This window comes from Balaenoptera physalus, assembly GCF_965194825.1.
Source record: "Balaenoptera physalus genome assembly, chromosome: 10".
Classification (NCBI taxonomy): domain Eukaryota; kingdom Metazoa; phylum Chordata; class Mammalia; order Artiodactyla; family Balaenopteridae; genus Balaenoptera; species Balaenoptera physalus.
In genome coordinates this window covers 96846683-96861101 of record NC_138889.1, presented here as the reverse complement: position 1 = coordinate 96861101, position 14419 = coordinate 96846683, and the positions used below count along the sequence as shown (strand labels likewise).

Genomic DNA, 14419 nt, shown 5'->3' with positions numbered 1-14419 from the left:
AGGAAATTTAAATTGATGAAAAAGATCAGCAATGCCAACATGATTTTCTTAGTCTAAGTCGTGTAGTATCAACTCTGTACTCTTCAGAGCCTGGCAGAGTACTTACAGAGGGGAAACTTATCCAGGGGAAATCTCATTAATGGTTAATTAAATTAAATCATTCTAAAGAAGCCTGTTTCTCCACCTATAAAACAAATGGGCTCCACTAAATAATCAGTGAGGTTCCTTCTGGCAATTGCATTCCATGACTGTAAAATCTATTGATTAAATTGTTTTAAGACTTTGCCCATCTCTCTGGAGAGAATATATGTATATGTGTGTATATATATACATATATAAGCGCTCTGGTTGCATTTCAGTACTGATTGAGCAGTAAATAATCCCAAGGACTGAACATACTCTTTACACTCAAAATAGCAAAGAAAACTTGTCAGGTGGATTGTAAAACGGACCGTAAACGTTCACAGCTAAGGGTCAAAGATCAAGAGGCTGTACAGACCAATATATTTACCAAGGGAGAAGGATGTAATATAAGGGATTCTATTCATTTATTCTTTGGTGTCAAGTTGTCATATCTGCTCCCATAGGGTTTAATCAGAAATGAAACATTCTGGATGCAATCAAATCACTGATATCCTGTCAACGCAAGTTCCTTTAGACCAGTGGTTCTACTTTGGGGTCACAGACTGTACGAGATTTTAATAAGAGCTACATACCATCTTACCAGAAAAAAAATTGTGCATATACACAATACTATGTATAATTTTGGGGAGGATTTCAGAACCCCCTGAAAGTATTCCACTGATTACTTTCCTATTTGAGACAAAGTCTAGTCTAAAATCTTACTTGTAAAATAAAACATTTGTTTTTAATGGGGCAAAAAAAAAAGGAGAACATTTAGCCTCATTGCCACTGTTGGCTGAAAAGTGTGGATGTTTTGATTCTAGGGTGTGTCTAGCTTGCGTTAAATTGGTGTAGGGCCATGTTACAGTGTGTTTTCAGACTAGCAACAACAGGCATCAAATAGGAGCTTGTTAGAATAACAGAATCTCAGGCCCCAACCCAGACCTACTGAATCAGAATCTGCATTTTAACAAGATCTCCAAGAGATTGATATGCATACCAAAGTTAGAGAAGCATCAATGTAGGCCACAGAGGGCAAACAAACTGTTAAGACTTTTAGGATACAAAAGATTTGGTTTTTACTTTAAAATTTGGTTTTTAGTTTAAAAATTTGGTTTTTACTTTTTACTAAAAAAAAGTTAGAAGGATCAAACCAGCTCCTCAGGCCTGCTGGTATACCTGTAGTAATGATTTCATTTTAAGACTGAGAGACGTCATAAGCACAATTTTATACTGCTTTATGGCTACATGAAAGTTATGAAAGTAAAACACACTAGAAGTGAATTTCCTAACCTGTCTTCAATTACTTGGAATCAGTACTTACCTAATTGTGCCTCTTTTGCCATCTGTGTCTCATGGATGATATTTCTTAAGATTTGCTCTTCCTGAATCAGCTTATGTTTTTCTAGGATCTCCTGCTGTCTCAGGTAGTGGTCATGTTGCTTTTGATATTCTTTCAACTCATTCAGTGTTCGCTGGAGGGATCTTAACATTTTTTAATAACAGGAAAAAGTTACAGAGCTTTAAAATTATGGATTTTTAAACCCACTTAAATACATAGATTTTCTGGTTCTCAGCAAAAATTGCTAGATTTTGACTTTTAACATACAATCATTGTATCACAAGTTCAAGAACAATGGGGCTAAATAAATACTATTGTTTTATTAAAATTTGGGGGAAAAAAGATGGATGTGAAATTCTTCCCATAAACACAACAATTAATGACATTAAATGGTGTGTTAGACTCTTCAGGTGCCAGATAAGATACATAGCAATAAATAATACTATAAAGCTTTATACATTTAACAAGTCTATTTCCCTCCACAAAGACCATGTCAGTTTCACGGACATTCAAAGCCTCTCTAGAATCTTCCTTTTCACCTTTTCCTTTGATTCTACCTAAAGACAAGGTTAAGAGAAGAGGCCACAATGCCTTGCTCTTGCACTCTAGCTTCTTGGTTTACAGATTTGAGGAAAAAACCGCAGAAACTGATTATAAAGGAATATTCCCTACCACTTGGTATCAATAAATCAGCTGCTTGATTATATTTAGTCACGAAAATCTTATTGCCTATTACACTGTTAACATATGGAGATTTAATAGCTGCACAGATTGTATAAGAAGAGCATAATATTGGAAGAAACTCAGCCAGGGCAAGTTCTGATCAGGTATAACAAAGCCAGGCATAAACAAGCTGTTATTCTTTCCTTTTTACTACATTAGGCTTTTAAACAGATTGGAAAATAGGCAAAAGTTTAATGAAATCCAAGTCTCCACTTAATTCTATAATAATCAAAGTACACTCAAAACATTAAGGCTAATTCTATAAGAGATGAACAATTCACTTCTGAGTTATGTCAAGTTCCTTTACTGGCCCTATTATTTATAGAATTAAATACAGGATATTTTTTAAGTATACTACAAGGACCAAGTACAACAGAATTCCATTACTGTACAACTTACACAAATCTGATTAAAATGTGGGCCAAATAATCTCTCTCAACATCACTTAACTAACATAACAATAGCCCAACCTTAGAAGTCAAAGGAGAGAAAGCTCAAATGTAGCATGCGCAAGTGATTTTACTGACAGTGTATTCTATGGAAATAAAAATGTAATCAATAGAATTACTGAGCATCTGGCAGCACCCCCTCCTCCATCTGACTTCATACAAGTAATTGATTGTCAATATTGTTAAGATTTAGATGACGGCATTTACTGTAAATATTCTCTAGTTCCTGGAATCCTTTATATAACCACTGACTTGTGCTAAACCTCCAGATTGGAGAAAAAGGACAGGACTAGCATTAGTGAAAAGGTGTTTTTCTTCATTCTAATGAACAAATTAACACTGATATCACCCTACACAAGTCTAACCTAAGGTTCTACAGTGTTGGTGCTTCAGTAATTTTTTCTCCTAGTTACCTATGTTGAGCTTCCAATTTCTGCTCGAGTTTTTGCTGACACAGGACAGCATGCTTCCTCTTTATAGCTTGTTCAAACCCAGGTTTAGCCTGTAAAGCATGGTCATAACAGAGCACTGAGTGGTTATACTCCCCAAGCATCTGAAGAGACAAAAACAAACACACACACATACACAAACACAGGGGGGAAAAATGTTAGCCTGGTTGTATCTGTCCAAATCCCCTTATGATTTATGAGATCACACCAAATCTCATACAGTGAATATTATTTCGACCAGTAGTCAAATCTCCATAACATGAAGCAATGCTATATAGGATGGTTCAATTGGAAGTACTGCTATTTTAAGAAGAGTACGCTAAAGGAATATAATATTCGTGTCAATTTAATTATTTTCCTTCTTGTGAAGAGGCTAAAACACTTATGATTCATTATTGCTATGAAGTTTTTTTCCCTTAATTTCTTCATTTCCATCCCCTTGTTTGGACCAAAAGAAGGGAAAAGGGTATTTTTTATTGGAAAAAAAGAAAGAAAGAAAGAAAACAGCAACTGGATTGGTTCATGTAAAAAAAAGTTGTATTTACTGCATATATATTTCCTAAAGTGTAATAGCTAGTGAAGAAGTCACTGTCGTCCAGAGCTGCGTGGACCACGACAGCAGCATCAGCAGAGAAGTGTGCTCTGTGCAGGACATTCGCCAAGTTGACCAGGGCAATGTCTTTATTGTGCCTAAAAGAGAAGGGAAGATGTAATTAGATGTCAGGGAAGAAGCACGTGCTCCACAATTGCCTATAACTACCTGACAAGGGCAAATTACATTCAAAGTTATTGAGCTTAGGAAAATAACTTTGAGTTTACTTACAGATGGGGAAAATAATTTAAGAAAATCCTAATGTTTAATTTTACATAACTGATGGTGCTTACTCAATCTGATAGCTAAAAGTTTTGCCACAAAAATAAGGTCTGGCAGAGATTTTATGCTTTTAAAATGTATTTAGGGCTTATATTTGCTTTGAGAATAATTTAATTTATGATAGTTCCTCCAACCAATTTCCTTAGTTTCAAGTCTCAAGTGAATCAGAGGGCATCTACATTATATATTTTTCCTTAACAGAAATCAGAAGTATGTTATGCCATTATCGCTTTGAACTCTTTGACATCTATCATTTTTGTGATGGGAATAACTGCAACAGGGATGGAGGAGAATGTAAGTACAACATAATGCTTCTTCTTCTTGTTTTTTATGTATTTTAACAGTCCTGAGTTACATGGAAAATCAGGAGGTCCAGAAGGGGAGGAATCCTACCTGGATGAGAAGTGAAGTGCTCGCATGGCACATTCCACTACTTGATACGGCTCATTCTTTATTCTCCAGTAAAATGAAGCCATGTTATATAGTACCCACGAGGAAGAGTTCTAGAAATTAAACAAATAAAATGACAACCAAATATAACTCAAGATAGTTTCTTCAATTCAGAATGTTCAAAATGAGCACCTTTACACTCTGTCTGGTCTGAAACTGATGAAGAAAACCAAGACTTATTACAGTAGCGACAAAGCAGAGGACAAAGTACAAATAAACTATCCCTGTCAAGAGAGCATGCTGATCATTAGCTGATCAGGTGTATTAAGGTGTGATCTAAACAGAGAGACTGTCCAACCCCAGGCTATCTAACAATGGGGAAATAAAGCCGAAAAATCCCACCAAGTGGTCACAACTTGGGCCTTGTTTCAGGACTTTAGAAGTCAGGATCTAACCTACTTAGAAATGCTAGTTGTTCTAACATTAAATCCCTGAAATTAACATATTGCAAAGTTTCCTATTTATTTAACATCTGAATGAAAGTATGTATGTAAACAAATGAAAGGCTTATGCTTTTGTGAAAGGTAAATTTTTGTCATTTTCTCATGTGTGTTCAGAAACTAATTCAGACCTTTACATTGCTAAAAAGTAAGTCTTTAGTATGTAGTAATAAGTGCATTATTTAGTCAAATTAAACAGAAGTTCAGATAGGTTTTCTCCTTTTGTGGCTTGGGTTTTTTTGTCCCCTAACATATACTAAATTTCAACCACAAAGAGGTCATAAGACTAAACTGAGTCATGTCAAAAACTCAATGTAAGTAAGTTTAAACCCAAGAAAGAAATATCAAATTCAGCATGGAAAAAAAGTCATAAAGTTTAAGATAAAATGGGAAAAACATATGACAGCCAACACTTAATATCATTAATGTGTAGCTACCTCATAAAAATTCTAAACAGAGAAACAAAAAACCAAAAGAACAAGGGCCAAAAACATGGACAATTCAAAAATATGAAACAATGACTACTTAGCAGGTGAAAAGATATAAAAGTTAACAACAACAACAAAAGAATTAAAGAGATACAAGTTTTCCTTTAAAAAATTGGCAAAGATTAGAAAGAATGCCAGTATTCACTATTGGCTACAGTGTATGCTAACTTCAGATATTAAGTGTAGAAATATTAGGTTAGTACAGCATCGCTGGGGGACAATTTGACAATATACATTTGAAAAGCCTTAAAAATGTGATTATCCTTTCATCCCCAAATTTCACTATAAAAATTTATCCTATGATAATAAAGTTTTAACTATAAAGATGTGTAAAAATAAAACTCCAAAAATATATCATAAAACAGCAATTATCTCTGACTTTTTAAATTATAATTTTTAATTTCCCTTTTTTTTGATTTTTATATAGCTTTTCTTTTTTAAGAAGGACCAATTATTTTATTTTAAAAAGTTATCTTTAAGACTAAAACTAGTATGGGACTTCCCTGGTGGTGCAGTGGATAAGACGCTGAGTTCCCAATGCAGGGGGCCTGGGTTCGACCCCTGGTCAGGGAACTAGATCCCACATGCATGCCGCAACTAAGTTTGTATGCCACAATTAAGGAGCCCTGGGGCCGCAACTAAGGAGCCCACCTGCCGCAACTAAGACGTGGCACAACCAAATAAATAAATATTAAGAAAAACAGAGTAAAACTAGTATAATTCTTCATTAATCATCCTTAAGTATTCTATCTTCAAGGAAAAAATATGATTCTTGAGTGTTGCAACGAAAGATTTCAGCACTAAGTGTAGCTGGTTACGGAATACTATGTTCTTCACACTTGACTTATGACTTAGGCTTCAGTCTCCTTTTTAGTAGCCTTTTGAGAAAGTTTTCCTTTAAATCAACAAATGATTTTTAATCTCTTATTTTTAAACCTTATATTGTGAATTGGGACAAAAAGATCAACTAAAAATTCTACATGATCCGCCTGCCAATGCAGGGGGAACGGGTTCAACCCGTGGTCTGGGAAGATCCCACATGCTGCAGAGCAACTAAGCCCATGTGCCACAACTACTGAGCATGCGCTCTAGAGCCTGCAAGCCACAACGACTGAAGCCTGCGTGCCTAGAGCCTGTGTTACACAACAAAGAGAAGCCACTGCAATAAGAAGCCCGCACGCCGCATTGAAGAGTAGCTCCCACTTGCCTCAATTACAGAAAGCCCATGCGCAGCAACAAAGACCCAATGCAGCCAAAAATAAATAAATAAATTTATTTTTAAAAATACACAAATAAAAAATAAAAATTCTACATGAACTACTAAAAGCATCATGATAAGCAGAATACTCTACTCATCATAGTATATTCGAAGAGAAAAATAAATCTTTAAATAAAAATCTGTAAGATTTCTTGCCGCCGGACCAGGAATCAAACCTGTGTCCCCTGCCTTGGCAGGCGGATTCTTAAGCACTGCACCACCAGGGAAGTCCCTAGATTAATTTAAAGAGAGGGCAGACAGCAGAAGCAAGAAGAACTACAATTCTGTAGCCTGTGGAAGGAAAACCACATTCACAGAAGGACAGACAGACTGAAAAGACAGAGGACTTTGTACCAGATGAAGGAACAAGATAAAACCATAGAAAAACAACTAAATGAAGTGGAGATAGGCAACCTTCCAGAAAAAGAATTCAGAATAATGATAGTGAAGATGATCCAGGACCTCAAAGAAGAATGGAGGCAAAGATTGAGAAGATGCGAGAAATGTTTAATGAAGACCTAGAAGAATTAAAGAACAAACACTTAGAAGAATTAAAGAACAAACACCTAGAAGAATTAAAGAACAAACAAACAGAAATGAACAATACAATAACTGAAATGAAAAATACACTAGAAGGAATCAATACCAGAATAACTGAGGCAGAAGAACGGATAAGTGACTTGGAAGACATAATGGTGGAATTCACTGCTGTGGAACAGAATAAAGAAAAAAGAATGAAAAGAAAGGAAGACAGCCTAAGAGACCTTGGGGACAACATTAAAAGCAACAACATTCACATCATAGGGGTCTCAGAAGGAGAAGAGAGAAAGGACCCGAGAAAATATTTGAAGAGATTATAGTTGAAAACTTCCCTAACATGGGAAAGGAAATAGCCACCCAAGTCCAGGAAGCACAGAGAGCCCCAGGCAAGATAAACCCAAGGAGAAACACGCCAGGACACATAATAATCAAACTGACAAAATTTAAAGACAAAGAAAAATTATTGAAAGCAACACAGGAAAAATGACAAATAACATACAAAGGAACTCCCATAAGGTTAACAGCTGATTTCTCAGCAGAAAGTCTACAAGCCAGAAGGGAGTGGCATGACTTATTTAAAGTGATGAAAGGGAAGAAACTACAACCAAGATTACTCTCCCCGGCAAGGATCTCATTCAGATTCAAAGGAGATATCAAAAGCTCTACAGACAAGTAGAAGCTAAGAGAATTCAGCACCACCAAACCAGCTCTACAACAAACGCTAAAGGAACTTCTCTAAGTGGGAAACACAAGACAAGAAACGGACCTACAAAAACAAACCCATAACAACTAAGAAAATGGTAATAGGAACATACATATTGATAATTACCTTAAACGTGAATGGATTAAATGCTCCAATCAAAAGACACAGGCTCGCTGAATGGATACAAAAACAAGACCCATATATATACTGTCTACAAGAGACCCACGTCAGACCTAGGGACACATACAGACTGAAAGTGAGGGGATGGAAAAAGATATTCCATGTAAATGGAAAGCAAAAGAAAGCTGGAGTAGCAATACTCATATCAGGTAAAACAGACTTTAAAAAAAAGAATGTCACAAGGGACAAGGAAAGATACTACATAATGATCAAGGGATCAATCCAAGAAGAAGATATAACAATTATAAATATATATGCACCCAACATGGGAGCACCTCAATACATAAGGCAACTGCTAACAGCTATAAAAGAAGAAATCAACAATAACAAAATAATAGTGGGGGATTTTAACACCTCACTTACACCAATGGACAGATCATCCAGACAAAAAATTAATAAGGAAACAGAAGCTTTAAATGACACAATTGACCAGATAGATTTAATTGATATTTATAGGACATTCCATCCAAAAACAGCAGATTACACTTTCTTCTCAAGTGCACATGGAACATTCTCCAGGATAGATCACATCTTGGGTCACAAATCAAGCCTCAGTAAATTTAAGAAAATTGAAATCATATCAAGCATCTTTTCTGACAACAGTGTTACGAAATTAGAAATCAGTTACAGGGAAAAAAAACGTAAAAAACACAAACACATCGAGGTTAATCAATATGTTACTAAATAACCAAGAGATCACTGAAGAAATCAAAGAGGAAATCAAAAAATACCTAAAGACAAATGACAATGAAAACACGATGATCCAAAATCTATGGGACGCAGCAAAAGCAGTTCTAAGAGGGAAGTTTATAGCAATACAAGCCTACCTCAAGAAACAAGAAACATCTCAAATAAACAATCTAACCTTACACCTAAAGGAACTAGAGAAAGAAGAACAAACAAAACCAAAAGTTAGCAGAAGGAAAGAAATCATAAAGATCAGAGCAGAAATAAATGAAATAGAAACAAAGAACACAATAGCAAAGATCAATAAAACTAAAAGCTGGTTCTTTGAGAAGATAAACAAAACTGATAAGCCATTAGCCAGACTCATCAAGAAAAAGAGAGAGAGGACTCAAATCAATAAAATTATAAATGAAAATAGAGAAGTTACAACAGACACCACAGAAATACAAAGCATCCTAAGAGACTACTACAAGCAACTCTATGCCAATAAAATGGACAACCTGGAAGAAATGGACAAATTCTTAGAAAAGTATAACCTTCCAAGACTGAACCAGGAAGAAACAGAAAATATGAACAGACCAGTCACAAGTAATGAAATTGAAACTGTGATTAAAAATCTTCCAACAAACAAAAGTCCAGGACCAGATGGCTTCACAGGTGAATTCTATCAAACATTTAGAGAACTAACACCATCCTTCTTGAACTCTTCCAAAAAATTGCAGAGGAAGGAACACTCCCAAACTCATTCTATGAGGTCACCATCACCCTGATACCAAAACCAGATAAAGATACCACAAAAAAAGAAAATTACACACCAGTATCACTGATGAATATAGATGCAAAAATCCACAACAAAATACTAGCAAACAGAATTCAACAACACATTAAAAGGATCATACACCACAACCAAGTGGGATTTATCTCAGGGATGCAAGGATTCTTCAATATATGCAAATCAATCAATGTGATACACCACATTAACAAACTGAAGAATAAAAACCGTATGATCATCTCAATAGATGCACAAAATGCGTATGACAAAATTCAGCACCCATTTATGATAAAAACTCTCCAGAAAGTGGGCACAGAGGGAACCTACCTCAACATAATAAAGGCCATATACAACAAACCCACAGCAAACATCATTCTCAATGGTGAAAAACTGAAAGCATTTCCTCTAAGATCAGGAACGAGACACGGATGTCCACTCTCGCCACTATTATTCAACATAGTTTTGGAAGTCTTAGCCATGGCAATCAGAGAAGAAAAAGAAATAAAAGGAATAATAATTGGGAAAGAAGAAGTAAAACTGTCACTGTTTGCAGATGACACGATACTATACGTAGAGAATCCTAAAGGTGCCACCAGAAAACTACTAGAGCTAATCAATGAACTTGGTAAAGCTGCAGGATACATAATTAATGCACAGAAATCTCTTGCATTCCTATACACTAACAACGAAAGATCAGAAAGAGGAATTAAGGAAACAATTCCAATCACCACTGCAAGAAAAAGAATAAAATACCCAGGAATAAACCTACCTACAAAGGTAAAAACCTGTACTCAGAAAACTATAACACAATGATGAAAGAAATTAACGATGACACAAACAGATGGAGAAATATACAATGTTCTTGAATTGGAAGACTCAATATTGTGAAGATGACTATAGCACCCAAAGCAACCTACAGATTCAATGCAATCCCTACCAAATTACCAGTGGTATTTTTTACAGAACTAGAAAAAAAAAATCTTAAAATTTGTATGGAGGCAAAAAAGACCCCGAATAGCCAAAGCAGTCTTGAGGGAAAAAAAACGGAGCTGGAGGAATCAGACTCCCTAACTTCAGACTATATTACAAAGCTACAGTAATCAAGATAATATGGTATTGGTACAAAAACAGAAATACAGATCAATGGAACAGGATAGAAAGCCCAGTGATAAACCCACACACCTATGGTCAACTAATCTATGACAAAGGAGGCAAAGGCATACAATGAAGAAAAGACAGTCTCTTCAATAAGTGGTTTTGGGAAAACTGGACAGCTACATGTAAAAGAATGAAATTAGAACACTCCCTAACACCATACACAAAAATAAACTCAAAATGGATTAGAGACCTAAATGTAAGACCGGACACTATAAAACTCTTACAGGAAAACATAGGAAGAACACTCTTTGACATCAATCACAGCAAGATCTTTTTTGATCCACCTCCTAGAGTAATGGAAATAAAAACAAAAATAAACAAATGGGACCTAATGAAACTTCAAAGCTTTTGCAAAGCAAAGGAAACTACAAACAAGACGAAAAGACAACCCTCAGAATCGGAGAAAATATTTGCAAACGAATCAACGGACAAAGGATTAATCTCCAAAATATATAAACAGCTCATGCAGCTCAATATTAAAAAGACAAATAACCCAATCAAAAAATGGGCAGAAGATCTAAATAGACATTTCTCCAAAGAAGACATACAGATGGCCAAGAAGCACATGAAAAGCTGCTCAACACCACTAATTATTAGAGAAATACATATCAAAACTACAATGTGGTATCACCTCACACCAGTTAGAATGGGCATCATCAGAAAATCTACAAACAACAAATGCTGGAGAGGGTGTGGAGAAAAGGGAACCCTCTTGCACTGTTGGTGGGAATGTAAATTTATACAGCCACTATGGAGAACAGTATGGAGGTTCCTTAAAAAACTAAAAATAGAATTACCATATGTTCCAGCAATCCCACTACTGGACATATACCCAGAGAAAACCATAATTCAAAAAGACACATGCACCCCAATGTTCCTTGCAGCACTATTTACAATAGCCAGGTCATGGAAGGAACCTAAATGCCCATCGACAGACGAATGGATAAAGAAGATGTGGTACATATATACAATGGAATATTACTCAGCCATGAAAAGGAACGTAATTGGGTCATTCATAGAGACGTGGATGGATCTAGAGACTGTCATACAGAGTGAAGTAAGTCAGAAAGAGAAAAACAAATATCGTATATTAACAGATATATGTGGAACCTAGAAAAATGGTACAGATGGACTGGTTTCAGGGCAGAAATTGAGACACAGATGTAGAGAACAAACATATGGACACCCAGCGGGGAAAGCAGCTGGGGGGTGGGGGTGGTGGTGTGATGAACTGGGCGATTGGGATTGACATGTATACACTGATGAGTATAAAATTGATGACTAATAAGGACCTGCTGTATAAAAAAATAAATAAAATTAAATTAAAAAAAAAGAAAGATTGTAAAGGGCTTCAAGAGGTCATACTGTCCATCACCCTACCTCAGCTGTGCTGTACATACTGTAACAGTATTAGAAATTTAAGATGACCTCCTTTATACCTGACCAACCTGTTAATTTTTTTTTTAACACACTGACTCCTATTTTCAATTGATGTTTAATTTGTATTATACTCACTACCTTTCAATTTTTCTCCCTTATTGGTTTAGGAAACTTTTAAAAAATCTTCACAAACACAGCCATTTTATTATGTTAAAAGTTTTAATGTTTTGATTTCCAACTGTCATCAGCAAAGTTTTAATATATTTCACAGACAAAAAACAAAAAAACAAAAAAACAAAAAGATACATGCACCCCAATGTTCACTGCAGCACTATTTACAATAGCCAGGTCATGGAAGCAACCTAAATGCCCATCGACAGACGAATGGATAAAGAAGATGTGGTACATATATACAATGGAATATTACTCAGCCATAAAATGAACGAAATTGGGTCATTTGTAGAGACGTGGATGGATCTAGAGACTGTCATTTAGAGTGAAGTAAGTCAGAAAGAGAAAAACAAATATCGTATATTAATGCATATATGTGGAACCTAGAAAAATGGTACAGATGAACCAGTTTGCAGGGCAGAAATAGAGACACAGACGTAGAGAACAAACATATGGACACCAAGGGGGGAAAGTGGTGGTGGGGGTGGTGGTGTGATGAATTGGGAGATCGGGATTGACATGTATACACTAATATGTATAAAACAGATAACTAATAAGAACCTGCTGTATAAAAAATAAATAAAATTAAATTAAAAATTAAAAAAAGATTTCTCATAAAATCTCCTCTCAAATCTATAAATGTTCAAATGTCACTATTAATTATTCTCTCTTTGGAACACATTTTTTCCCTTGGCTCTTAGAATATCACATCCTTCTGGACATCCTTTGGATCTTTTCTGCTGGCCCTTCCCCCTCTGCTTGATAGATAATGTAGGAGGACCCAGGACTTCTTCTCAAACTTCACTCTTCTCCAGATGACCTTATGTAATCCCATGGCTACAAATACTCCCTACTTAACAATTATTCTCTATCTATATACCCAGCTCTGACCTCTACTGGAATTCCAGACTCATATAGGTATTTCAGATTTAACTTGACCAAAATAGAACTCTATCTTATCTTCTCTCACCCCAACCCTGCTCCTCCAAGTTGCTCAAGCCAAAAATTAAGGTATTACCCTTGATTTCTCTTTTTCTCTCATTCCCCATATCTAATTAATCAGCTTCTAAACTTCTAAACATTTCCTGAAATAGTTTAAGTTCCTTCATTTCCACTACTAACCATTCTAGTCCAAACCATCTTCATTTCTCTCGTGAATTACTGCACTAGCCTTCTAATGGTCTACTTCCAGTTTTGGCCTCCTTTAGTCATTTCTCCATATAAGTTTGAGAGTGTACTTTTAAAAGTACTAATTAAATTATGTTACTCCTCTGCTCCAGCTTCTCAGCACACTTGGAATAAAATTCAAAGTCCTAACTTTCGCTTTCAGAGCCCTACATAGTCTGGCCCTGGCCTACTTCTTTGGCTTCATTCCCTATCATCCTCCCCTTTGCTCACCAAGCTCCAGCCATACTGACCTGAATTTAATTACATAACACTTGTTATATACTGAATGTGTCTCTAACCATTCATATATGGACGCCCTAACCCTCAATGTGACTATATTTGAAGATAGGGCCTCTGAAGTGGTGATAAAGGTTAAAAATACAATAGGGCCAGTCCCCTTATAAGAGGAAGATTTATCTCTCTTTTTCTCCCTCCCTCCCTCCTTCCCTCCCTCCCCATGTACACCCTGAGAAGAAGCCATGTAAGGACACAGCCAGAAGGTGGCCATCTACAGGCCAGAAAGAGAGTCCTCACCAGGAACCGAATCAGCCAGCAACATGATCTTGGACTTTCCAGCACCCAGAACTGTGAGAAATAGATTTCTGTTGTTTAAGCCACACAGTCTGTGGTATTTTGTGATGGCAGCCTGAGCTAACTAATATACTACCAAGCTCATTAAGGCTTCAGGGCCTTTGCTCATTCTTCAGCCTAGAATGCTCTTCCTTGATCTTTGACTTTTGGTTCCTTCTTGTCATTCAAGTATCAGCTTAAATTTCATCTTTCCAGAGAGGATAACCCCAACTGCTCAACCTAAAGAAGCCACCCAATTACCCTCTATTTTAATTTGCTATAGAGCATTTACCACGATGATCTACTTTCAACTAACAATTCTCTGAACGGTATCTTAAATCCCAGGCCAGTTTTTCCTTATTACTTATCAATTCTGGGGATGCAATATTTTACATTACCTTCAGAAAAACAATATGAAACAGGTAACTTAGCTACAAAAATAATCCTATAATATATAATGCATTTGAATAAACATATAAATATATATTTGGGTAA

At 35.9% G+C, this 14419-nt stretch overlaps 1 protein-coding gene across 7 annotated transcripts in view; it reads right to left on the bottom strand.

Annotated features, from left to right (window-relative positions):
- TTC17 (tetratricopeptide repeat domain 17) overlaps positions 1-14419 on the bottom strand; it is a 153604-nt gene that overhangs the window by 104482 nt on the left and 34703 nt on the right. For all 7 annotated transcript variants that reach the window (XR_014250250.1, XM_082410417.1, XM_082410419.1 and 4 more), the window contains 4 exons: positions 4354-4463; positions 3632-3776; positions 3051-3190; positions 1448-1608 (listed from right to left, as the gene is read on the bottom strand). Coding sequence is in view for 6 of the 7 variants with exons in the window: in XM_082410417.1 (XP_082266543.1) it covers positions 1448-1608; positions 3051-3190; positions 3632-3776; positions 4354-4463 (556 nt within the window). In the remaining variant the exon portion in view is untranslated. The remainder of the gene's footprint in view (positions 1-1447; positions 1609-3050; positions 3191-3631; positions 3777-4353; positions 4464-14419) is intronic.